At 44.9% G+C, this 26016-nt stretch overlaps 1 protein-coding gene across 2 annotated transcripts in view; it reads right to left on the minus strand.

Moving 5' to 3' along the window:
• Positions 1-26016, minus strand: part of MAPKBP1 (mitogen-activated protein kinase binding protein 1) — a 167006-nt gene that overhangs the window by 3313 nt on the left and 137677 nt on the right. For both annotated transcript variants that reach the window (XM_077264089.1, XM_077264100.1), the window contains 7 exons: positions 25605-25762; positions 21467-21597; positions 12800-12982; positions 10837-10921; positions 9796-10055; positions 6587-7420; positions 2343-2428 (listed from right to left, as the gene is read on the minus strand). In XM_077264089.1, the coding sequence (XP_077120204.1) occupies positions 2343-2428; positions 6587-7420; positions 9796-10055; positions 10837-10921; positions 12800-12982; positions 21467-21597; positions 25605-25762 (1737 nt within the window). The remainder of the gene's footprint in view (positions 1-2342; positions 2429-6586; positions 7421-9795; positions 10056-10836; positions 10922-12799; positions 12983-21466; positions 21598-25604; positions 25763-26016) is intronic.

Here is a 26016-nt window from a genome sequence, read left to right on the forward strand (position 1 = left end):
ATTGTGAAGAGAAAGTTGAGAGACGCAAGACCCAACACTCTGGATGAGCTTAAGGCCGCTATTGAAGCATCCTGGGCCTCCATAACATCTCAGCAGTGTCACAGGCTGATTGCCTCCATGCCACGCCGCATTGAAGCAGTCATTTCTGCCAAAGGATTCCCGACCAAGTATTGAGTGCATAACTGAACATTATTATTTGATGGTTTTTTTGTTTGGTATTAAAAAACACTTATTTGATTGGTCGGGTGAAATATGCTAATTTATTGAGACAGGTTTTTTGGGTTATCAGGAGTTGTATGCCAAAATCATCAGTATTAAAACAATAAAAGACCTGACAAATTTCAGTTGGTGGATAATGAATCTATAGTATATGAAAGTTTAATTGTAATCATTACATTATGGTAAATAATGAAATTTAACACTATATGCTAATTTTTTGAGAAGGACCTGTATATCCATCAACTAAACCTTTAATATGTTATTTTCAGATTTGGCTGCACTTGAATTGCCTGCAGATCAGTTGGGATCCCTGTCCTTTCGGGGGGTCTATTAACTGATTGGTGAGTATCAGGACCCTCAGTGATCTGAATGCAAATTAAAAAAAACTATCAAATCTGAAAAATCATATTGAAAGTTTATTTACTCTTTGAGCCAAAAAGCTGGAGAACACTTTGGTAAATATGGTATATATTAGAATGTGGTTACAACACCTATTGCGCATAAAGCTAATGAATGAGTATGGGGTCACAGTGTGACTCACGAGCTACAGCAACAGTGACAAGCAAATTGCTGAAAATCAAAATGATTCCAAGATCTTGAGATTCATCCATCGCGGTCACAGTATCATGCAGGTGACCACATGGACTAACATTAGGCGGTGACTTTTTTGACGCAATCATATTCCGCAAGATAGGGGCCGTATTTGAAGTCGCCATGTAGCCACAAGCAATACGAGCACCCTTAGTTTCTAGAAAAGCTGTTATGGCTTTCTAAATGACTAGTGAAGTGCAAAAAGTTTTCTAAACCCTAAATAAATATGTTTTACGGCACGTGCACCAGAATTATGGCTCAAGTTCCTACAGAATTCTGACTCCTGTTTGTCAGTAAATCTCCCCCAAAGTGTTACGTACAAGATTGTAACTTAAAAACCCTTTGATAAATGCGGTTTATATCAAAGACTTCCATTTTTACAGAATCCAGGACAGCTCAAGTTCTAACTGACCTATGGAAACCATACTTCAAGAAACAGTGCAACGTACACATATAATAACTAACAATTGTAATCATATAAGGTAGCAGAGATTCAACAAGATTAAAAGGCATCCTTAATTTCCTATAGGGGAGAAAAAAAAAAAAAATTAAAATGTGATGGTGATCTTGCAAAAAAAACTTTGCTGGATTTTTAGCAATAGTCAAAAAGTTTTTTGCAACTTTTTGCCATTAAGGAGTTTTAGGTTTAATTGTGTTTTGTAAGAATGTTCTTTCTAAGGTCTGCATGACTCAAAGACTTTGAAGAAAGATGTAAGTACAGTGCCTTGCGAAAGTATTCGGCTCCCTGGAACTTTTCAAACCTTTTCCCACATATCATGCTTCAAACAAAGATACCAAATGTAAATGTTTGGTGAAGAATCAACAACAAGTGGAACACAATTGTGAAGTTGAACGAAATTTATTGGTTATTTAAAATTATTGTGGAAATTCAAAAACTGAAAAGTATAATCCTTCCATTTCAATATGATCACTTGCACAGTGCTGCTTGGGCTGTTTAAAGTTTTGGAAATTTTGCATCCAAATCCAGCTTTAAACTTCTCCACAACAGTATCACGGTTCTGCCTGTTGTGTTCCTTGGTCTTCATGATGCTCTCTGTGCTTCAAACAGAACCCTGAGACTATCACAGAGCAGGTGCATTTATACGGAGACTTGATTACACACAGGTGGATTATATTTATCATCATTAGGCATTTAGGACAATATTGGATCATTCAGAGATCCACAATGAACTTCTGGAGTGAGTTTGCTGCACTGAAAGTAAAGGGGCCGAATATTATTGCACGCCCCACTTTTCAGTTTTTGAATTTCCACAAAAATTTAAAACAACCAATAAATTTCACTCAACTTCACAATTGTGTTCAACTTTTTGGTGGAGAAACAACAACAATATAGATTAGGTATCTTTATGTTTGAAGCATGGTACGTGGAAAAAAGGTTGAAAGTTCCTAGGGAGCCGAATACTTTCGCAAGACACTGTATTCTGCATCCTATCTTTTATAATCCAGGATTCCTTTACAGCTTCATGGATAAAAACACACGAAGAACTGATTGACATGATACCTTTACTTACCGATCGATAAAGGCTTAATGCCCGGCGGAGACTATCCTGCAGCTCAGAGGCGATCATTTCACACTGCTCAAAGCTGACGGCTTGCGCTGAAACAGAGACGGGCATTTTAATTAACATAGAACTATATTTTATAAAACTGTTACTACATTATGTCAGTGCAAATCAAAATGAAAAAGGCCTGCACCCACAACCAAGGTAGGAATGGTGCATAAGTAAAGGTAAAGTGCCAATTATAATGAGAAATCATATAAGAAAAAAGCACCATAGATACCAATAAAATAGCAAAGTTTATTCAAAGAACATTAAAAACAGAAAAAGTACAATAAAGTATAACAGGGATGTAACACGGTAAGCCAATAGTGGATGGCACCACAGGCAAGAACAGAGAAACAATCAGGTATGTATTAGGAATACAAAGTGCATGCTCAAAAGTAATAACCCAGCAGTTGTGCAAAGAAGCCTAAACAGCAAGTATAGAGCAGAGGGGCTGTATACCACTCATGCAAAAATGAGCAAGACAGGGTCCCGATGGGGACGGTGGCACCTCAGAGCTCCAGAGTACTTTCAGGTATATTACATTTAGCACTTAGTCACTTTACTACCCTGTCTTGCTCATTTTTGCATGAGTGGTATACAGCCCCTCTGCTCTATACTTGCTGTTTAGGCTTCTTTGCACAACTGCTGGGTTATTACTTTTGAGCATGCACTTTGTATTCCTAATACATACCTGATTGTTTCTCTGTTCTTGCCTGTGGTGCCATCTACTATTGGCTTACCGTGTTACATCCCTGTTATACTTTATTGTACTTTTTCTGTTTTTAATGTTCTTTGAATAAACTTTGCTATTTTATTGGTATCTATGGTGCTTTTTTCTTATATGATTTCTCATTATGTCAGTGCACAAGACATATGGTTGGCATATTTTAAAAAGGGTTGTCATATATAAGCCATAGGAAATACGGACATCACAGTGGAGGTAGGCTCTACTGGAGACTGGCCTCAACATGCCAAAATAAGGAGCAGCTCTGAATGGAAATGTGAAGTCTGCAATTTACTTGAATGTCCACCATGTAATGCCACATTCTCCCTGCAGTAGCAGCCGCGAAGGCAATATGCTGATCAGCAGGTCACTTTGATGAATAGCTGGTCACTTTAGAAAATTAAGAATGGAGTGACATTGTGCATGAGCAACCTCCGCTGCCATTTACAAAGGAGCCTAGAGCCACAGTTTTCGGGATTGGTGGGAGTCCCAGTGGTCAGACCCAGTGATCAGGAAGTTATCCTATATCCTATGGATAGAGGATAACTTTCAGACTTGAGAACACCCCTTTAAAACTTGTAGATGTGAAGCCAAAACCAGGAATCAATTCTATACACGTAGGAACTATGAAAAATATTAGCAAATCTCTATAATTAGAAATGCAGTACAGTTCTTCTGATTCGCTATGTCGCTTACCCCATGTGCAGTAAGTGGCAGTAACCATGGATACCTAAGCTATTGCAATGGGGTACATGGGGTAAGCAACATAGCGATTCAGAAGGACTATACTACATTTCTAATTGGAGGTATTTGCTAATACAATTACACCTACTAAATAGTTAGATAGGATCTTGGAGATGTGAATACCTCTTTATGGCTCCCATACACATTAAATGAGCTTTCCAGACTCCAGTTCTCATGACCTTTAACACATCATGTTTTCAGGATTTCCTTGTTATTCTCATCAAGCTATCAGAAATTGACACCGGTCCTCTCACTTGTGCAATACTAAGAACATCCTGATCTGTTGGAGGCAGTGGGGACTGGAGTTTGGGAAGCCAAGCATTAGGTTAAAGTCATTGCTCATTTTGGCAGGACTGGATGACCATCTGAGGTGTATAGTGGCCTCCAAACAGATGATGTAGGGTAAGAGTAGGATTTCAACGAGTGATCATTTTGTTTTTAGGTGTCTGGCATCGGCTTTATTCTTTCCCAGTTTGGCGGAGTACTCTTGTATGGGGGAAGCAGAGCAGATGTGTATAACCAGCCTTAGATTTCTCGTCTCTGCGTCTATTCCTAATCTTGGCTTCAAAAGGTCAATCTGTATGCGAATAAGGGGTCACCCAAGTAAAACAAAGATGTTGTTGGAGACATTACTCCAAAAAGAGTAAAGGTACCTTCACACTAAACGATATCGCTAGCGATCCGTGACGTTGCAGCGTCCTGGCTAGCGATATCATTTAGTTTGATACGCAGCAGCGATCTGGATCCTGCTGTGATATCGCTGGTCGTTGAACAAAGTTCAGAACTTTATTTGGTCATCAGACCGGCGTGTATTGTCGTGTTTGACACCAAAAGCAACGATACCAGCGATGTTTTACACTGGTAACCAGGGTAAACATCGGGTTACTAAGCGCAGGGCCGCGCTTAGTAACCCGATGTTTACCCTGGTTACCAGTGTAAAATGTAAAAAAAAAACAGTACATACTCACCTTCGCGTCCCCCGGCGTCCGCTTCCTGCACTGACTGAGCGCCGTAAAGTGAAAGTACAGCACAGCGGTGACGTCACCGCTTTGCTGTTAGGGCCGGCGCTCAGTCAGTGCAGGAAGCGGACGCCGGGGGCCGCGAATGTAAGTATGTACTGTTTGTTTTTTTAACATTTTACGCTGGTTGCCAGGGTAAACATCGGGTTACTAAGCGCAGCCCTGCGCTTACTAACCCGATGTTTACCCAGGTTACCCAGGGACTTCGGCATCGTTGGTCGCTGGAGAGCGGTCTGTGTGACAGCTCTCCAGCGATCAAACAGCGACGCTGCAGCGATCGGCATCGTTGTCGCTATCGCTGCAGCGTCGCTTAATGTGAAGGTACCTTTACTCCTTGTAGGTAGTCGCCTATTTAGCTTTTCTACTTTGGTTTCACACCTTTTATTATCTTAGATCATCTTAGCCATCCTTGACCTCATCACAGGAGAGCTAGGACCTCTACAAGACGTCTTTAGACCAAACAATAGTATCAAATAGATTATGAATTACTAAACTAGGAATAAAGGTACCGTTACACTACACGACTTACCAACGATCACGACCAGCGATACGACCTGGCCGTGATCGTTGGTAAGTCGTTGTGTGGTCGCTGGGGAGCTGTCACACAGACAGCTCTCTCCAGCGACTAACGATCAGGGGAACGACTTCGGCATCGTTGAAACTGTCTTCAACGATGCCAAAGTCCCCCTGCAGCACTCGGGTAAACATCGGGTTACTAAGTGCAGGGCCGCGCTTAGTAACCCGATATTTACCCTGGTTACCATTGTAATAGTAAAAAAAAAAAAAAAAACACTACATACTCACATTCTGATGTCTGTCACGTCCCCCGCCGGCATCCACGGGTTAAAACTGCTTTCGGCAGGAGCGCTGCTATGCACGCGCTGCTGCCGAGAGCTTGCCTGCACTGAATGTATCAGCGCCGGCAGTAACAGCGGTGACGTCACCGCTGTGCTCTGCTTTACGGCCGTCGCTCACACAGTCAGTGCAGGAAGCTCTTGGCAGCAGCGCGTGCATAGCAGCGCTCCTGCCGAAAACAGTTTTAGCCCTGTGGATGCCGGGGGACGTGACAGACATCAGAATGTGAGTATGTACTGTTTTTTTTTTTTTTTAACTTTTACAATGGTAACCAGGGTAAATATCGGGTTACTAAGCGCGGCCCTGCACTTAGTAACCCGATATTTACCCTGGTTACAAGTGAACACATCGCTGGATCGGCGTCACACACGCCGATCCAGCGATGACAGTGGGTGATCAGCGACGAAATAAAGGTCCTGATCATTCCCTACGACCAACGATCTCCCAGCAGGGGCCTGATTGTTGGTCGCTGTCACACATAACAAGATCGTTAGCGGGATCGTTGCTACGTTACCAAAAGCGTGACGTTGCAACGATATCGTTAACGAAATCGTTATGTGTGAAGGTACCTTAAGTCTGAGTGACTAAAAGGTAGAAAATATGTTTTTCTCATGTAATAGCCTGGGTAGTGACATGCATGAAAACAACCATATAAAAAGTAAAGGACTTATCATAAGTAGTATAAATCAAAGAAAAGAAGTGAAGTGCCTCACCATTCTGATAGTAACTTATGGAACGAGACAGGTGAGGACAAGACGAAACAAGCCAAAGACTGGACGGAGAGAGATGAGATGGAGTTGTGAGGTCACCTACACAAACTGGGGACAGAAAGGGAGATACCACCAAAGGTTGTCCTCTGTGCCCACCTGAGTCGAGAGAAGAGGCTGCATCAAGCGAGGGAGATCTAGGTCTTATAGTTTCAACAGGACAAAGTCCGGGATGATGGTCCGGAGTGTGGCTGATTGTAGAAGCTCTACCTCTATGCATGGGCTTGAAACCTTCCGGACTTAAATCCACTGTGTCAATGGGTTCATTTATGATCAGGTTTATTTCAACATTTTCTTCTGGACTCTGCTTCTTATGACTAGTGTCCTCTGACTGACCTTTTTCACATCCCCCTGAAGTTTCGTGGTCATTCTTGCAATTTAAGTCTGTAAAAGATAATCTAGGTTTCCAGCTGCAGCTGGGTGATCGAGGCGACCGTGGCGATTCCATCTCAATTGAGCTCCTACTTCTACCGAATGAGAGAAAAGGTCGGTCAGGCAATGGTTTTGCAATGTCAAGAGTCAAATGTGCCCGATTCTTTGACTGAAAGGTCTTCGGAAAGGAGGAAATTGTACTGGTTTGCAGAAGCGGTTTGACAATTACACTATCTTTCATTGGTAGCTGGTTCTTCTCGGCTTCTATAGAGACGGCCAAGCTTTCTGCTGCTTCGCAGACATCTTTCACATCAGAACCGTTCGATGTCTCCGGTGTTTCGCCAATGTTCAAATTGTCACCAACAGATACGCTTCTTGAGATTTTGGCCATGGAGCTAGTTGTTGGGTTCATATAGGATCTACCCTTAGGCTGTTTTACATCCTTGGACTGGAATGGTAAGGACTGGCATTCCGTTTTCATCAGCGTTGCTGGCAAAGTTCGCCGGTGTATGGCCTTCTGTTCTTTTTCTGCAGCAGTTTGGGTCTGTGGACGCATTTTGACTGCAAAAAGATTCCACGACAGTAAATCAGAAAGGGGTTGTGCCATCAACTATTAAGATCATGAGACTCACCATATGCAAGAGGCATGAGAGTCTATTCTAAGCAAAAGAAAATAAAACAATCTGAAATCAATATAAAAAAAGCCAAGAATTCACAATAAAAATGTAAAATAAGGATTTTTGATACTCCCCGTAAAATCTTTCTTGTAGCCTTCATTAGAGGACACAGAAACTATAGGTAATAGGCTGCCATTAAGAATGCAACTTATAAATTAAGTCTGCGCCTCTCCAGCAGGCAACACCTAGCCTGCCGAATTCCAACTATTCAGTCAGTGCTAAAGTAGTAGGAAAAGCAAATAAAAAACAAACAATGGAGACTATGAGAAAGATTTTATAGCGAGTACCAAAAATCCTCTTTTTTGGCTGCTTCATTGAGGGACACAAACAATGGGAAGTCCTAAAGCTGTCATGGTGTGGGAAAACTAATGATATTTCAAAAGGAGGAATAGCAATGTCTCAGGTTACCACCTGAGCAGCTGACGCTTGCAGTACCCTACTGCCTAGACTTGCGTTCCTGGATGCAAAAGTAAGAGCTCTGCTAACAAGTGGACTGAAGATCAATTTGGGACCCCATGGAATGGGAAACACTAAGCTAAACTAAATAGCTGGGTGTCAGCTAGCCAGGTGTAGCCTGTTGGGCAGGAGACTTTTTTTTTTTTTTTTCAACATGTACTCTAAAGGTACCTTCACACTAAGCGACTTTGCAACGATAACGATAGCGATCTGTGACGTTGCAGCGTCCTGGATAGCGATATCGTTGTGTTTGACACGCAGCAGCGATCTGGATCCTGCTGTGATATCGCTGGTCGTTGCTGAAAGTTCAGAACTTTATTTGGTCGTCAGATCGGCGTGTATCGTTGTGTTTGACAGCAAAAGCAACGATGCCAGCAATGTTTTACAATGGTAACCAGGGTAAATATCGGGTTACTAAGCGCAGACGGCGAGGGGGTTTGTGACCGACACCGGAATGTGAGTATGTAGTGTTTTTTTTTTTTTTACATTTACAATGGTAACCAGGGTAAACATCAGGTTACTAAGAGCGGCCCTGCGCTTAGTAACCCGATGTTTACCCTGGTTACCCGGGGACCTCGGCATCGTTGGTCGCTGGAGAGCTGTCTGTGTGACAGCTCCCCAGCGACCACACAGCGACTTACCAACGATCACGGCCAGGTCGTATCGCTGGTCGTGATCGTTGGTAAATCGTTTAGTGTGAAGGTACCTTAAGTATCAGCCTCCAGGTGGCAGTATATTACCCATGGTTTCTGTGTCCCCCCTCCCCCAATAAAGCGCCCGAGAAATAATCAATATTCTTGATTTATAGTCATTCCATTCTGGCGCCTTCCCCCATCCCTGAAGGCACTTCGTGTTATTTTGCTGTCAAGGATGGCTTTACATAACACAACATAAGGGTAGGTCCACATAGGCAGACAAAAATACTGCATTTGAATTCGCCTGAGGATTTCCCTGTTAATCTACACCAAAACCTCTTGAAATAAGGGGGAAGGAGGGGCACAAAAAACACAGCAATAACTAGAGATTATTATTGCATAGTTTGGTGTTGACACCTGTAAAAAAAATAGCTGAAACAGGAAAAAAAAAAAAAAAACACACAGCATTTACGCTACATGTGAACATGGTCCAATACACCCAAATAGATTTGTTGTAACCCAATTCAGAGGTTCTGGAAAAAAATTGGGATTTTTTTTTAGTGGCATGAAAAAAAAAAAAAAAAAAAAAAAAAAAATACACCCACAAGTAATTCTTCTTGTGTATTCTGCATTGAAAAGCCCAATCCTCTTGTATTACCACCTGGGATTATCTGTGATGTCTGTACACACCCTTTTAAGTAATTTAATTTGAGGGTTTTTTTTTTGTTTTGTTTTTTTAAATAGGTCTCTTGTCCCTGGTACCATCATATTCTCACGCTGGACAGCGGAACAGTAGTGACCATAGTTTTATTTAAGAAAAAAAATTTGCAGGACGTTTTTTCCTTTATTTTTAAATATTTGAAAAAGGTTCTCCAAGTATATAATATTGATGGCCATATACGTAGGATATGTCATCATCAATATCTGATCGGTGGGGATACAGAACCTGGCTAGCCCACTGATCAGCGGTCATGAGAATTGGAGATGAACTATTGATGAGACTAGCAGAGTGCAGGACTTGGCAGAGCTAATAACAGCAGATCAGTGGGGAGCCGGGTGTCAGACCCTCATCGCTCTGAGATTGATGACATAACTTGAAGATCATACACCTAAAGAACTTTTTTAGGTGCCAAAATTCCAAGAATTCCCCATCCGTCCTTGCTCTTACCTTCATGAGCGATATCTTGAACTGACTGAGTTTTGCGTATGCTTGAAACAACGGAGTTAAATAGTGGACCAACTTTGGCCATCTTCACTTCTGCTGGTTGTTTCCTCTTCCTTAAATAGGCTGGTTTTAGAGGGCTGGCAATGTCTTGTCCCCGAGCATAGATGCCATTTAATGTAGGATACTCAAAAGGACTCCCATTAAATTCCGGACTGAAGTCCTGATCAGACAGATAGCAAGTGCTGGACCCTGGATCTTCTCTACTTTTGAGAGAACACATGGGAAATTCTTAATCATAAAGATGGCAATCTTTCAGCTGTGGCAGAGCCGATCAGTATTACTATATATCTGCTTTAGGGCTCACTCACACGTCATTTTTCCATGTACGAGAAAAACGCACCAATAATTCAGATCAGGGTAGTCAGTCAATTATTTTTCTCGTACGTGGAGATATATCTAAAAAAAAGTTTCTCCATGTTAACAATCTGTGAAAATTAAGTCCGAGGGTTTGTGAAAAAAGAAAATCGACTGTACTCTGACGACATCTGAGTGCAGTCCGATTTTTTCACCAGCTCATCAACTTGCATGGCTGATTTTGATCAGACCCATGGCTCAAAATCGGACATGTCTCCACGATTTTCCGCAGACCTCTCAATCCACGAAAAACAATGGTCATGTGAATGGCCTCAGGCTTTCGAGGTACAAGTGCTATCGGCGACAAACACTGATAGCAGTCGTATGTTAAAATCTGACCCCTTATATTATTTTTAAAGAAAAATTTGGTGCTTGTAATCATTTAATACAACGGGGGTGGATAACCACTCTAAAGTATCTGAATGCAGTTCATCTACAGACATGTATGGTTGAGTGTGCACGTCCATGCTAAAATAGAGTTGAAATTTCTGAATCGCTTAAAAAGGTCCCATTGTATGACCCTTTAAAATGAAAAACAGCACATACATGGGTCCACCACCGAGGTACAAAACAAGCGTCCTGGGTAAGAGGTTAACCAAACCCACTCGTGTTGATTTTTTACATACTGACCTGGTTGCTGGTACCTGTGCCATCGCTAGAAACCTGGATGAGATACTGGCACATTCATTCCTCTCCGAGGTCAGGACCGGTCCATCTACAAAGGGAAAACAGAGCGTTAAAAGTAGAGTTCTTTCTTACAGCAAAAAATAATCTACTCCAATGAAAACAAGGATTAGAATTACATTACTAGCAACGTCTTATTCAAAAACCCGCCTCACTGACATACCGATGGACTATTCTTCATCACCCCATGATTAAAAATAAGTGACAGGTTGTATAGGTTCCAAACAGGACAAAGTTTTTATTTTTTTTCAAAAAGTCTAAAAGTATGTGTGGCTTTTACTTTTCTGTCTACAGCACCTATGCAAACCTATGTGTCCCAGACTCCCCACGGTTACAGAACACAAACCTTGTGTAGTCTGATTCTACAATCGCACTGTTCAATTCTTAGTCCCTGCTCTCATCTTGTTTGCCATGTATATAAAAATGTCCGATGGACACACTATGTATACCGATAGGGCCTCATCAGCCCGACAGAGGCCCAAAGAGCGTCTGGAATCAGATACACCATAAAAAAAGTTAAAAAAACAACAAATTTATAAAATAAATATGAGTACCTATTTTGCCCTAGTGTCCCAGCATTGTAGCTACTACCATTAGGCCAATAACTGTTTTCTATTGAACCATTCTGGTCTCCAGCTGCTAAAGGGCCCCGGTGAGTAAAGGTGGCCATAGACCTCAGATAGTGGTTGGGCCAATACTCATTTGTTCACAGTCTCTCCCAGCCACTTTGGTTCCCCATCATGTGCTTTCTATGGGGAGAGGGGAGTAAGCCCACTGTCCGATATCTGCTGGCGACAACTTCTCTCCCTTGGGAATTAAAAAAAAGAAGTAATTGGGCAATAAAACTCAACAAGTCCCATCTTTATATTCCCTGATATCTATTGGTAGTTGGTAGGTCACTATAAGCATTTCCTTTGACTTTGCTCAAGTGTGCTTTTTTATTGTGTATGTGCAGTCTTATTTTTTTCTCTTGTACCAATTTTGCTAAAAATGCTGTAAAGTGGAAAAAACAAGAAATTAAAACTAGATCGACTTCTACCATCATAGAGGCGTTAAAGAGATTGACTGGGATTATAAATATAAGGATCGGCTTTCTGTACTGTGTCTGGTATTGGATAATAATAATAATAATAATAATAATAATAATAATAATAATGATTAAAAACAGAAGTGACCAGTTTTTGCTTTTATTTTATTCCCACTTCTCCCCTGAGTATTCAGTTTATATTTTCCAAATCCTTCAAATGGTTCAAGAGATATAGGGCTGTTTATTAGTGCAAGTTTTTTGTTTTTTTTACTAAGGGGCTCACTGGGTAATTATGCACAGCATCCTAAAGACACGCCCCAGAGGATCCTGTGAGCCACACTCACCTTGTAAAAAACACAAAAATTAGAACTAAACAACAAGGCCATATCTCTAGAACTTCACGGCGGATTTAAAAAAACAAAAAGCCTGAATGCTCAGAAGTGCGGCAGGAATAAAATAGGAAAAAACTCGCCACTTTTGATTTGGCGAAAGGTCCTCTTTAAAAGGAGGCACCAGACACCTCTCTAGTCTTGGATAATGCCTTAAAAAAAAGGAACTACTTGTCTAATATTACAGAAAAATTAGGAAAAAATAAGGAATTATAACGTGGTAAGAATCAGAAGGGGGGGGGGGGTGCAGTGTGCAAACATTAAGAAGATTAGAGACAAAATGGTAATTTATGCAGGGATTAATAGGGTGCAAGCAAGCAAAAATTAATAAGGCGATTAAGAAAACAAAAGGAAAACACAATAAATGAAAACTCAAATGAATTCCTAGATCACTTCAGTGCAGGTGCTGGAATTCTCCATCTCTCTAGGGAATGGTTAGTATTACAAGGGTGGTCCAAGTCAAAAGTTAAAAAACAGAAGATTTTTTTTTAACCTGGGCCATTGTTTGCCGAAAGATTTCCAAAGTGCTGTTTAAGGAACATTTCCTGATCGGGTGTCTGTGGGATATCACCATCTAGAACCAGGCAGGGGGTGTCCAGCTCCTCAACCTCTGCTTGCTCTTCTAGATCTGACGAGTTCCCATCTACACTTAGGGGCTCCGTACTTTCAGAGTCTTCTTGGCACAAGAAGCAAAATAAGAAAGCACGTAAGTGAAACACATTTCAGTGCTGAATGGGAATATGAGATTCTGAAATGGAGGAATCCAGTGTTGGCATGCAACAATTGTGATTAAAGGGGACCGGTCACCAGTCCAAAAGTGACCAATTTTCATGCTCATTGTATTTCTGCTGCTCCCGAGTATTTTTTGTTTTCTTTTCTAAACCCACTGTATGGTTCCAGAGACATCGGCCTTTTTAGTTTGTGCCAATTTTTATGGTCTTTCCAAAGGGTGTGTGGCTAACAAGGTAAAGCTCCTGAGCCGCCTAAAGACACGCCCCCAAAGAACTGAATAAAAAGGTTCTTATCTCTGGAACCATGTGGCGGATCTAAAGAATACAAAAAACTGAATGCTCAGGAGAGCAGCGGGAATAGAGTGGCGAGCTGGTGACAAGTCTTTACATAATAGCTCAATTGAGACAACAGGTTCAGTTCTACACAAGACAAGGTCTCAGTGATGAAATGGAGTCGACAGATGAAATATTATGAGTTTACAATACTCCACATGGGAGCTTTCACACATTCTATACAGGTTTTTGTCTTCTATGAGGTTTTAACGCAACTACAGAAGTGAAAAATCAGTTAAAATATATAATATATTTAACAGCATATTGTAATCATGTTAAATCTATATGTTGCTTTGTTAATAGTGATGACCCAACATGCACAGATGAAGTGTTATCCCCGAGCATATTCGTGTGCTAACCGAGTGTCTTCGGCGTGCTCGAAAAATATGTTCCAGTCGCTGTGGTGGCATGTCACAATTGTGGCGACTGCCTAACATGTGATGCAAATGTTGGCCGTGAGACATGCAGGCGCAGCGACAAACTTTTTTCGAGCACGCCGAAGACACTCAGTTAGCACAGGAGCATGCTCAGATAATAACATCTTATCCCAGCACATTCACTCATCACTACTTGTTAAATCAGACTGAATTGGTCACAAAATAGCATTGTTCTCTAAATGGTAAACAGGATTTCCAATTCTCTAAAAATAAGACCATACACCACAAGAAGAGTTAAAACTCTCTAAAGGACTGAGTTTCATTATCGCACATTTTCAAGATCTGTGCTTGCCGCTAAAAAAAAAAGAAAAAAAAAAAAAGATCTTATAGGTAGAACTAGAGCTTTAGTACTCATCTCCTCTGAATAGACAATTTGCATCTTTAATATGCCATAGGATCAGTGCAAGGCCTATAAGTCTCCTTACACTGGCATGTCACGCATGTCTCTCTCTATAAGGAGAAACGTTACCCTTTAGACCCGTCAGAAGACTCATACAGCCAAATCAGATCTCATGCTTTGTACTGTGGAGGGGCAGCAACCTGAAACATTTGTTTGTAAACTGGGATTCTCAGTTAGCCTTTATCTCAAGTCATGTGGCAAGGCTCGTTAAAGGGTCGATATTGACTTTTAAGATTGCTACTAATAATTGGTGGCACTAGAGCTCTAGTCCTCTTTCTCTACGAAGAGGCAATTTGCATATTTAATTTACCAGGGGAGCGGTGTATGGCCTATAAAAGTCTCCTTACACTGGCAAGTCAGGCCTGTAACTCCCCACAAGGAGAGACGTTACCCCTTCGAACACTTATTTATACCTAGAAATTGATTTCAACAAGGTAACTCAGGTGCCTCTGGATTAAGTTAATGTATGACTATTCACTCACTGCAAGCAGAGACCTTAAAAAGGCTTAGTCTAAACAAATATGTAATAGGAGTAATAATAATATTAGCAAATACCTCCAATTAGAAATGTAGTATAGTTCGCTATGTCGCTTACCCCATGTGCAGGCATTGCAGTAGCTTAGGCATCCACGGTTATGTCCACTCATTGTGCGTTAATTGCTAGTGGTCGTAACCATGGATACCAAACCTACTGCAATGCCCTGCAAGAAAAAAAGGAGATTTTTGTGTACTCACCGTAAAATCTTTTTCTCCGAGTCATCATTGGGGGACACAGGACGAATGGGTGTTATGCTGCTGCCACCAGGAGGACACTAAGTTAAACACACACAAAAGATTAACTCCTCCCCTGCAGTATACACCCACAGGCTGGACAATCCAGAGCCAGTTCGGTAACAAAGCAGTAGGAGTAAGCCAGTTAACAAACAGAAAACATGTCATAGTCAAAACACAGACTGAAAAGAACAATTGAGCCAACTAGGCTAACAGGGAGGGTGCTGTGTCCCCCAATGATGACTCGGAGAAAAAGATTTTACGGTGAGTACACAAAAATCTCCTTTTCTCCTACGTATCATTGGGGGACACAGGACGAATGGGACGTCCCAAAGCAGTCCCTGGGTGGGCCAACAAGAAGTTATAAATGCTGTGCGTGCCTACGAGCTACAGATGAGACACTGCCGCTTGTAGGATTCGCCTACCGACGGACGCGTCTGCCGAGGCCTGAGAGTGCACATGGTAGTGCTTCGTGAATGTATGCAGGCTGGACCATGTAGCAGCCTTGCAGACCTGCGCTGCCGATGCCTGGTGCCGGATGGCCCAGGACGCGCCGACTGACCGGGTAGAATGAGCCTTGATCCCCGGAGGTGCGGCGTGACCCTTGACACGGTAGGACTCTTGGATGGCGGAACGAATCCACTTGGCAATGGAGGCCTTGGAAGCAGGTAGTCCCTTCCGTGGCCCCTGCGGAAGAACGAACAAGGCGTCTGACCTACGGAGAGACGCAGTTCTGGAGACGTAACGTCTAAGACCCCTCACTAAGTCCAGAGTGTGGAGCGCCCTTTCCGTGCGGTGAGAAGGAGCAGGGCACAGTGAGGGAAGGACAATCTCCTCATTAAGATGGAAGGAGGAAACGACCTTCGGAAGAAAAGTCGGACATGTCCGCAGAACCACCTTGTCCTGGTGGAACACGAGGAAAGGAGGTCGGCACGACAGAGCTGCCAGCTCAGAGACACGTCTAATAGACGTGACAGCCACGAGGAAGGCAATCTTCCACGACAAGAACAGCAAAGACACTTCATGCAAGGGCTCAAAGGGGGGCTCTTGAAGAGCACGGAGAACTAGGTTCAGGTCCCATGGTTCCAAGGGCATCTTGTAAGGCGGAGCCATATGAGAAACACCCTGGATGAAGGTCCTGACCTGCAATCTGTTTGCAATCTTTCTCTGAAAAAGAACCGAGAGAGCAGAAATTTGGCCCTTAAGAGAGCTGAGAGCAAGACCCAAGTCTACGCCTGATTGGAGGAATTCCAAAATGTGAGGGATAGAAAAACGGAGGGGGAAACGTCCCCGCTTCCTGCACCAGGCGAAGTATACCTTCCAGGCGCGGTGGTAGATGCGCATAGAAGAAGGCTTGCGTGCGCGGAGCATGGTAGATATCACCGTCTGGGGCAACCCCTTCTGCCTCAGTACCCAGGACTCAACGGCCACACCGTTAAACACAGGGCCTCTGAGTTCTGGTGGTAAATGGGCCCTTGAGACAGGAGGTCTGCGCGACTCGGCAGCCTCCAAGGTACATCTGAGACCAGTTGAACCATCTCGGCATACCATGTCCTGCGCGGCCAGTCCGGAGCGATGAGAAGTACTGGGATCCGTTCTGCCTTGATCTTCCTGATCACCTTTGTCAGAAGAGGAATTGGGGGAAAGATGTATGGGAGTCTGAAACCCTGCCATGAGAGGACGAGAGCGTCGGCTCCGAAGGCTGAGGGGTCGTGAGACCTGGCCATGAAGACGGGAACCTGGCAATTGAGGCGAGATGCCATTAGGTCCACGTCCGGGGTCCCCCATCGAGAGCATATCTGGTGAAAGATTGCGGGATGGAGAGACCACTCTCCGGGATCGAGGCTGTGGCGACTGAGAAAGTCCGCTTCCCAGTTTTCCACGCCTGGGATAAAAACTGCTGAGAGTATGGAATGATGTGTCTCGGCCCAGCGGAGAATTAGCGTCACCTCGACCATGGCCGCCTTGCTGCGAGTGCCCCCTTGGCGGTTGATGTAGGCTACCGCAGTGGCGTTGTCGGACTGGACTCTGACCGCACGGCCGGAGAGGAACGGCTGAAAATGATGGAGAGCCAGTCTGATTGCCCGAATCTCTAGGATATTGATGGGCAGCTGGGACTCCTGCGGAGACCAGCGACCCTGAGTCGAGTGACGCTGGAACACTGCACCCCAGCCGAAGAGACTGGCGTCCGTTGTGACAACCAGCCAGTGCACCGGAAGGAAAGACTTCCCCCGAGTCAGGGAGGACCTCTTGGTCCACCACCTGAGGGACTGTCTGATTGGGCGAGAGAGAAGGAGACGGCGGTCGAGCGAGGCGGGATTCCTGTCCCATACTGCCAGAATGGCATGTTGTAAGGGACGGAGGTGAAAAACCGCAAAGGGCACTGCCTCCATTGCCGCCACCATCCTGCCGAGTACCCTCATGGAGAAGCGTAGGGAGTGAGAGCGAGGTTGAGTAAGCTTTCGGACTTCTCTCTGAAGAGTGGATACCTTTTCCGGAGGCAAAAGTACTAGACCCTGAGAGGAGTCTAAGATCATTCCCAGGTAGGATATGGTTTGGGCCGGGACTGGGGAAGATTTTTTGAAATTGATTTTTCAGCCCAGGCGCAAAAAGGTATTTATAGTGACGTCTACCGCTTCTGAACAGGACCGGAAAGAGGGGCCTTTTATGAGGATGTCGTCCAAGTAGGGCAACACCACTATGCCTCGAGCATGTAGAATGGCCACGGCAGCTGCCATGACCTTGGTGAACACCCGAGGAGCAGTGGCCAGCCCGAAAGGTAGGGCGACAAACTGAAAATGGTGCCCCTGGACCGCGAAGCGGAGGAAGCGCTGATGAGACGGTAGGATGGGAATGTGCAAGTAAGCATCTTGAACATCTAGAGATGCAAGGAACTCGCCCTCTTCCAGAGAGGCAATTACCGAGCGGAGGGACTCCATACGGAATTGACGTACACGGACGTACTTGTTGAGGAGCTTGAGGTCCAATATTGGACGTACTGAGCCGTCCTTCTTTGGTACAATGAAAAGATTGGAATAGAAACCTTGGTACCTCTCGTTCTGAGGTACCGGGATGATGACCCCGTCTTCCCATAGCGATCTTATGGCCTGAAAATACTGACGGACCCTTGCTCTGGGAGGAGGGGACTGGAAGAAACGAGATGGGGGAAGAGAGACAAACTCTATCTTGTAACCGAAGGATACCAGTTCGCGGACCCATCGGTCGGGAACTACCGAGAGCCACGCGTCCCGAAAGAAGAGTAGGCGGCCGCCAACTCTGTCGGTGTCCTTTGGCGTCTGCCAAGAGTCATTGAGGTGGAGACCTGTTGGGTCTGGGCCCCCTGGACCCCTGTTGTCTGGGTCTGCCTCTCCAAGAGGGAGAAGGTTTGTAAGATGGCTGGGAGGTTCTGTCCTTGCGCTGACCTCTCCCGGCGCCGGGTGGCGCGGAGGGAGAATTGGACCAATTGGAGCCGAAACGGAAATATCGGCCTCGGCCCTGTTGGTTGCGAAAGGGACGAAAGGTCCGTTGCTGGGGAAGGAATTTGCTCTTTCCCCCTGTGGAGTCTGCGATAATTTTATCTAGTTTGTCCCCAAAAAGGCGTTCGCCCTGGTATGGAAGGGACGTGAGAGATTTTTTGGATCCTGAGTCCGCTTTCCAGTCCCTGAGCCACAGGGATCTGCGGATCGTGACAGCATTGGCCGCTGCCTGTGAGGCACAATTGGCCGCGTCTAAGGATGCGGAAACTACAAAGTCCCCCGCTCTGGCAATCTGAGTGGCCAGGTGTGAAACTTCGGGGGGTAAGTCGGCGTGTAGAGCTGTAGAGGCTAAAGACTCGGCCCAATGGGTCATGGTTTTTGCAACCCATGTGGCGGCAAAAGAAGGGAAGAGAGAAGCCGAGGAAGCTTCAAAAGCCGAGCGAGCCATCTGGTCAATTTGTCTATCAGTGGGATGCTTGATGGACGCGCCCTCGGAGGAGGATAGAACCGCCTTGGTGGCTAGTCGCGACACTGGCGGGTCCACGGAGGGTGACTGAGACCACTCCTTAGCAAGGTCCTGAGCAAACGGATACTTCAATTGCATAGCCTTCTGACCTGAGAAGCGTTTATCCGGACGGACCCTGTGGAGATCGACAATGTCCTTAAATTGAGGATGCGTAGGAAAAAATCTATGAGCCTTTGTGGTTCGCCCGAATGACACGGGATGAACCGCCTTGGACGGGGTTTCCTCCTCTAACTGTAGCGTCTGACTTACCGAGTCTATGAGAGAATCTAGGGTCTCTTGGTCGTGACGATACTCTGGGGAACAGGACACGCTGGATGCGTCGTCCAGAAAGGATTCCCTGCTATGAGCTGGGGATGAGTGACGAGAGACTTCGCTCTCTGAGCCGGAGGGCTGATCACGGACCGGAGATATTACCCTGGACTTCTTTCTAGATGAGAGAGGGCTTCTGGAAACGGTACGACCTCTAGGCCGAGAGGGGTTTTTAGGCCGCGTTACATCATCCGTGGAAGCGCCCTGGGTAAGGGACGGGTCACGGAGGGACTGTATCGTCCTTTCCAAGGATGCCACAGATCGAGCAAGGGAGGACGCCCATGCGGGGGTACTAGGCTCACTACATTCCGGGTCAGAGGCCGGAGTATCCTGTGCCGCAGACATTTCGCAGGCGGAGCACAGCGGGGTAGTGTGACCTCGGGGCAGAGATACCTTGCAGGAGGTGCACACAGCAAAAATAACAGAGTGGGTCTTTCCAGTCCGTTTTTGCCTAGACTGTGACATCTTTGCCATAAAGTGAGCGTACTGGCAGGGGAAGAGACAATCCTACTGAGTGCGTCTCACCAAGTTCTGCGGTGCTTGGCAGAGAGATCCTGAAGTCCTGTGCGCTGTGGTGCTGCAGAGCCGCCAGCGCACTTCCTGGTCCAAGATGGCCGCCGAGATGTGAGAAGGGCGCTTCTCGGGAACGAGAAGCGCCCAGAGAGAGAGAGGGAGGGGGGCGTGTCGTGGGCGGGCGGTGGATTCCCTGCTATGCGCGTCGGAACGCTGCCATTGCCACAGATTGTCCGTGGTGGAATCCGGACCAGGGACGGTAAACTGTGCCACCGCCCTAACAGAGCGCCGGATTGCCCGTGCCCCGCGGCTGCAGCGCCGCATTAGAAAGAGGATAATGGATCCCTGAACGGGCGGTCCCCTGTCAGCTGGTCGGCCCCCGCACTTACCTTGTGCGATGGGGCCGATGCTCCATCCACCTTCACCTTAGTAGGGAGAGGGTGGAGAGCTTCTGCCGCCGTGCAACATCCGCTATGTTCAGTGGTGATGCAGTGGGCGGCTGCACGGACGCCATGGCATTCTGTCCGGCTGTGCCCTGGCTCCAGGAAACTTAGGTGGATGATTAGTCCCCGTGGTCGCCTGACAGGGAGGGAGGGAGATCGGAACGCTAGGGAACCGTCGCCACACTGGAAAGTGAGCCAGGGCTGGCATCCATCGTCGCGGGAAAGGATACAGGAGGAACGCTCCATGTACTTGCCCGTTGTTGGTGCGGGAGAGATCAGAGCTGAAAATTTGCCTGTCGCTCCCTTCCGTTAAAAACAAAAATTGGTGGGGTCCTGAGGACCCAAGTGCCTCCTGAGACACTAAGTAAGAACTGGCTCTGGATTGTCCAGCCTGTGGGTGTATACTGCAGGGGAGGAGTTAATCTTTTGTGTGTGTTTAACTTAGTGTCCTCCTGGTGGCAGCAGCATAACACCCATTCGTCCTGTGTCCCCCAATGATACGTAGGAGAAAAATAGGCAGCGCATGCATGAGATGTCAGAAACCTCATTTACTTAGTGGTACTGTGAAATGATGCATCTTTTTTTCTGCGTCAAAAAAGCAACATGGGAACAAGCCCTTAATCTGTGATCTGTCACTTGGTGCTCTTGATACTTATACAGCAATTGCTCCATCTTGGTAGACATTTGGTCCAAGCACTTAAAGGGATCGTCCACTTCTAGGACAACTCCTTTTTAAACTAAATATTCAGCCTCAATAGAATACTAAAGTCTGTACTCGCCTCTAGAAGTGTCGGCACTCGCTCTCCCCTGGGCTGTGATGCGGTGTTGTGATGTCAGCGCTTAATCACTGCTGGGGTCAGTCTCCACCTTCAGACAAACTGAACATGGAGAGGAAGCCAGGGCTGCAGCTGATCCCGACATCCTCTTCATGTTCAGTTTGTCCGAAGGTGGAGACTGACACCAGCAGTGATTGGGCACCATGACATCATGTGTCATTTCACTGCATCACCGCCCCGGAACTGCAAGTTCCGACACTGCGGGAACGGAGCCGGCACTGGAGGCAAGTATAGGCTTTATTTTAATCGGGGCTGAACATTTTAGTTTAAGAAGTTATTGTCCTAGTAGTGGACAACCCCTTTAAGAAATCTTACTAATGCAATTCACATAGGGGCAATGGATAAAGCATGTTGTCTAGCGTTATGACTAGTAATAAAATCTTACCTTCATTGGCGTGCTCTGGACTGGACAGGCGGCTGCTGCTGTAATCAACGGAGCAGGCACTGTCCGGGCTATGCTTCTCCTGAAGGTCCTTGGGATAGGCTCCACAAGGCAAGCCTTTTACCTCAAACTCACTGGAAAGTTATAAATATATATTTTTAAACCTAATTCAATAACTTAAAAAAAAAAAAAAAAAACACATTAATATCATATGGACTTATCCAAGATTATTGTTCGCACATTTGTATTATTCCCATGGTTTATGCTTGATGGATACACTGCATGTGTACCAACCCGACCATCACTATGAGAACATTTATAGCCATTCCTGCCTATCCACACTTGGCCAACGTAGTGGTAGCAGTGGATGTGATACAACTAATCCTAGCTGATAAAATAGGGAATCTATCAAAACTGCACCAAGCAGCCCCAGTAAGTGACACATCGCTGGAATCAGGCTCTCTGCCCCTACATCATGCTGCTCTCAGAATACATATCAAAAACCAGCAGACAGATTCCCTTTAATACATCTTTTATCAGTATGTTAAAGAAAAATTTCCTGTATTCTTCAGAATTTAGGCTTTGTGTACACTGGTTTGCCCATATTTTAAATATCAAAAGACTGAACGTCACTTCCAAACAAAACAGGTGTGAATAGGTGCATACTAACAGAGGCCATCTCCATATATAACTAACAAACAAAGATGCAGTCTGAATGTTCTAGAATGAAATATATCAAATACACTACTGAAGTGAACACTTAAACAACACAATGTAACTCCACGTCAATCACACTTCTGCAAAATCAACCAGCCCAGTTATGAAGCAAACTGATTGTGAATCAATGTCTCCTCCTGTTGTGCAAATGGCACAGACAACAGGTAGAAATGATAGGAAATTAGCATGACAACCCTTATAAAAGGAGTGGTTCTGCAGGTGGTGACCACAGGCCATTTCTCTGCTCTCATCCTTTTTGGCTGTTTTGGTCACTTCTGCATTTTGTCATTGCTCTCACTCCTAGAGCTACTGTACAGCAACATGAGGCGATGTCTTTTGTACAACCCACAGGAGTTGCTCAGGTAGTGCAGCTCATCTAGGACGGCACATCAACGTCAGCTGTGGCAAGAAGGGTAGCTGTGTCCGTCAGCATAGTGTCCAGAGCATGGAGCAGATATCAGGAGACAGGCATCAGGAGCCGTGGAGGAGGCTGTAGGAGGACAAAAACCCAGCTGCCTCCTTTGTGCAAGAATGTACAGGAGGAGCACTGCCAGAACCCTGCAAAATGACCTCCAGCAGGCCACAAATGTGAATGTGTCTGCATAAACTGTCAGAAACAGACTCCATGAGGGTGGTCTGAGTGCCCGACGTCCACAAGTGGGTGTTGTGCTTACAGCCCAACACCGTGCCAGGCGATTGAAATTTGCCAGAGAACACAAAGATTGACAGATTTGACATTGGCGCCCTGTGCTTTTCACAGATGAGAGCAGATTCCCACTAAACACATGTGACAGACGTGAGTCCTTCTGATGCAGGAAAATGCTAGGCCTCATGTGGCTGGAGTGTGTCAGCAGTTCTTGCAAGATGAAGGCATTGAAGCTATGGACTGGCCTGCCCACTCCCCAGACCTGAATCCAATCGAGTACATCATGTCTCATTCCATCCACCAATGCCACACTGCACCACAGACTGTCCAGGAGTTGGCGGATGCTTTAGTCCAGGTCTGGGAGGAGATCCCTCAGGAGACCATCCGCCGCCTCATCAGGAGCATGCCCAGGCATTGTAGGGAGGTCATACAGGCACGTGGAGGCCCCACACACTACTGAGCATCATTTCCTTGTCTTAAGGCATTTCCACTGAAGTTGGATCAGCCTGTAATTGGATTTGGAGTATCATTCCAAATCCAGACCTCTGTTGGATATTTTGATTTACATTGATCATTTTTAAGTTTTATTGTTCTCAACACATTCCACTATGTAATGAATAAGGATTTACAACTGGAATATTTCATTCAGTGATATCTAGAATGTGGGATTTTAGTGTTCCCTTTATTTTTTTTTGAACAGTGAATATGAAATTGGAATTGCATTACTGCTCTCGAAAATAGGAAAAGAAAAAGATGGTAACCCTTAGTAAGCACCTGTACACACCAGTTTTCTGTTTGGAAGTGACAGTCTTCTGTTATTTATACATAGGCTCTCTGACTGAGCACTCCAACCGTCGGCCTATGGTGGTTTTAATCACAGCAGGATCCTACCTACCCATATACAGGTCCTTCTCAAAAAATTAGCATATAGTGTTAAATTTCATTATTTACCATAATGTAATGATTACAATTAAACTTTCATATACTATAGATTCATTATCCACCAACTGAAATTTGTCAGGTCTTTTATTGTTTTAATACTGATGATTTTGGCCTACAACTCCTGATAACCCAAAAAACCTGTCTCAATAAATTAGCATATTTCACCCGACCAATCAAATAAAAGTGTTTTTTAATACCAAACAAAAAAACCATCAAATAATAATGTTCAGTTATGCACTCAATACTTGGTCGGGAATCCTTTGGCAGAAATGACTGCTTCAATGCGGCGTGGCATGGAGGCAATCAGCCTGTGACACTGCTGAGATGTTATGGAGGCCCAGCTTCAATAGCGGCCTTAAGCTCATCCAGAGTGTTGGGTCTTGCGTCTCTCAACTTTCTCTTCACAATATCCCACAGATTCTCTATGGGGTTCAGGTCAGGAGAGTTGGCAGGCCAATTGAGCACAGTAATACCATGGTCAGTAAACCATTTACCAGTGGTTTTGGCACTGTGAGCAGGTGCCAGGTCGTGCTGAAAAATGAAATCTTCATCTCCATAAAGCATTTCAGCCGATGGAAGCATGAAGTGCTCCAAAATCTCCTGATAGCTAGCTGCATTGACCCTGCCCTTGATGAAACACAGTGGACCAACACCAGCAGCTGACATGGCACCCCACACCATCACTGACTGTGGGTACTTGACACTGGACTTCAGGCATTTTGGCATTTCCTTCTCCCCAGTCTTCCTCCAGACTCTGGCACCTTGATTTCCGAATGACATGCAAAATTTGCTTTCATCAGAAAAAAGTACTTGGGACCACTTAGCAACAGTCCAGTGCTGCTTCTCTGTAGCCCAGGTCAGGCGCTTCTGCCGCTGTTTATGGTTCAAAAGTGGCTTTACCTGGGGAATGCGGCACCTGTAGCCCATTTCCTGCACACGCCTGTGCACGGTGGCTCTGGATGTTTCCACACCAGACTCAGTCCACTGCTTCCTCAGGTTCCCCAAGGTCTGGAATCGGTCCTTCTCCACAATCTTCCTCAGGGTCCGGTCACCTCTTCTCGTTGTACAGCGTTTTCTGCCACATTGTTTCCTTTCAACAGACTTACCATTGAGGTGCCTTGATACAGCACTCTGGGAACAGCCTATTTGTTGAGAAATTTCTTTCTGGGTCTTACCCTCTTGCTTGAGGGTGTCAATGATGGCCTTCTTGACATCTGTCAGGTCGCTAGTCTTACCCATGATGGGGGTTTTGAGTAATGAACCAGGCAGGGAGTTTTTAAAAGCCTCAGGTATCTTTTGCATGTGTTTAGAGTTAATTAGTTGATTCAGAAGATTAGGGTAATAGGTCATTTAGAGAACCCTTTCTTGATATGCTAATTTATTGAGACAGGTTTTTTGGGTTATCAGGAGTTGTAGGCCAAAATCATCAGTATTAAAACAATAAAAGACCTGACAAATTTCAGTTGGTGGATAATGAATCTATAGTATATGAAAGTTTAATTGTAATCATTACATTATGGTAAATAATGAAATTTAACACTATATGCTAATTTTTTGAGAAGGACCTGTAAATGTAGGCTCCCAGCACAGGAGAGCACACACATTAGAATAGGCTCCCAGCAAAGACTATAGCCTTGTTGCAGCTGTTGGATACACATGAATTGGCCAATTTATGTGCCATGCAGCTTTATTTTTTCCCTATTTTCTAGGGCAGTAATCAGTTCCAATTTCCATCTTAAGTAAATTTTTACCTAAAGTCATTTCAAAACGCTAAAGGGGCAGCTTGTAAGCCGATCAGACACATGGGCTAGGCTCGGCGCTATCTCGCGTTGTTACCTGCATGCATCTAGTGCCTGCTCCTCTCCGATCTCTGGATAGATAACGCACTCCTTGCCATCCGGGGTATCCAACTCCTGTTTAAACATCCCATCCTCACAAGACATGAGCCGGATAACCCTTGGATGCGCATGTCCGCCTATAGGGAGAAATGGATCCTGGAAAAAAATAAGATTTAAATTTAGGGCAAAGTATAATTCGCTCTGGGGCAACAAAAGAATATTCAAGGAACTTTACCAAAATATCAGGTTATCCCCCCTATCCATCAGATAGGGAATAACGTGCTGAACGTTAGGACTCCCCTAGTGATCCCAAGAAAGGGGACCTCCAAAATCCCAAGAACGGAGTTCTGCAGCCCTGTCTTCAATTGTGTGCACGCTCCATTCATAGTCAACAAATTGCCAAAAATATC

Source organism: Ranitomeya variabilis, chromosome 1, assembly GCF_051348905.1.
Source record: "Ranitomeya variabilis isolate aRanVar5 chromosome 1, aRanVar5.hap1, whole genome shotgun sequence".
Taxonomy (NCBI): domain Eukaryota; kingdom Metazoa; phylum Chordata; class Amphibia; order Anura; family Dendrobatidae; genus Ranitomeya; species Ranitomeya variabilis.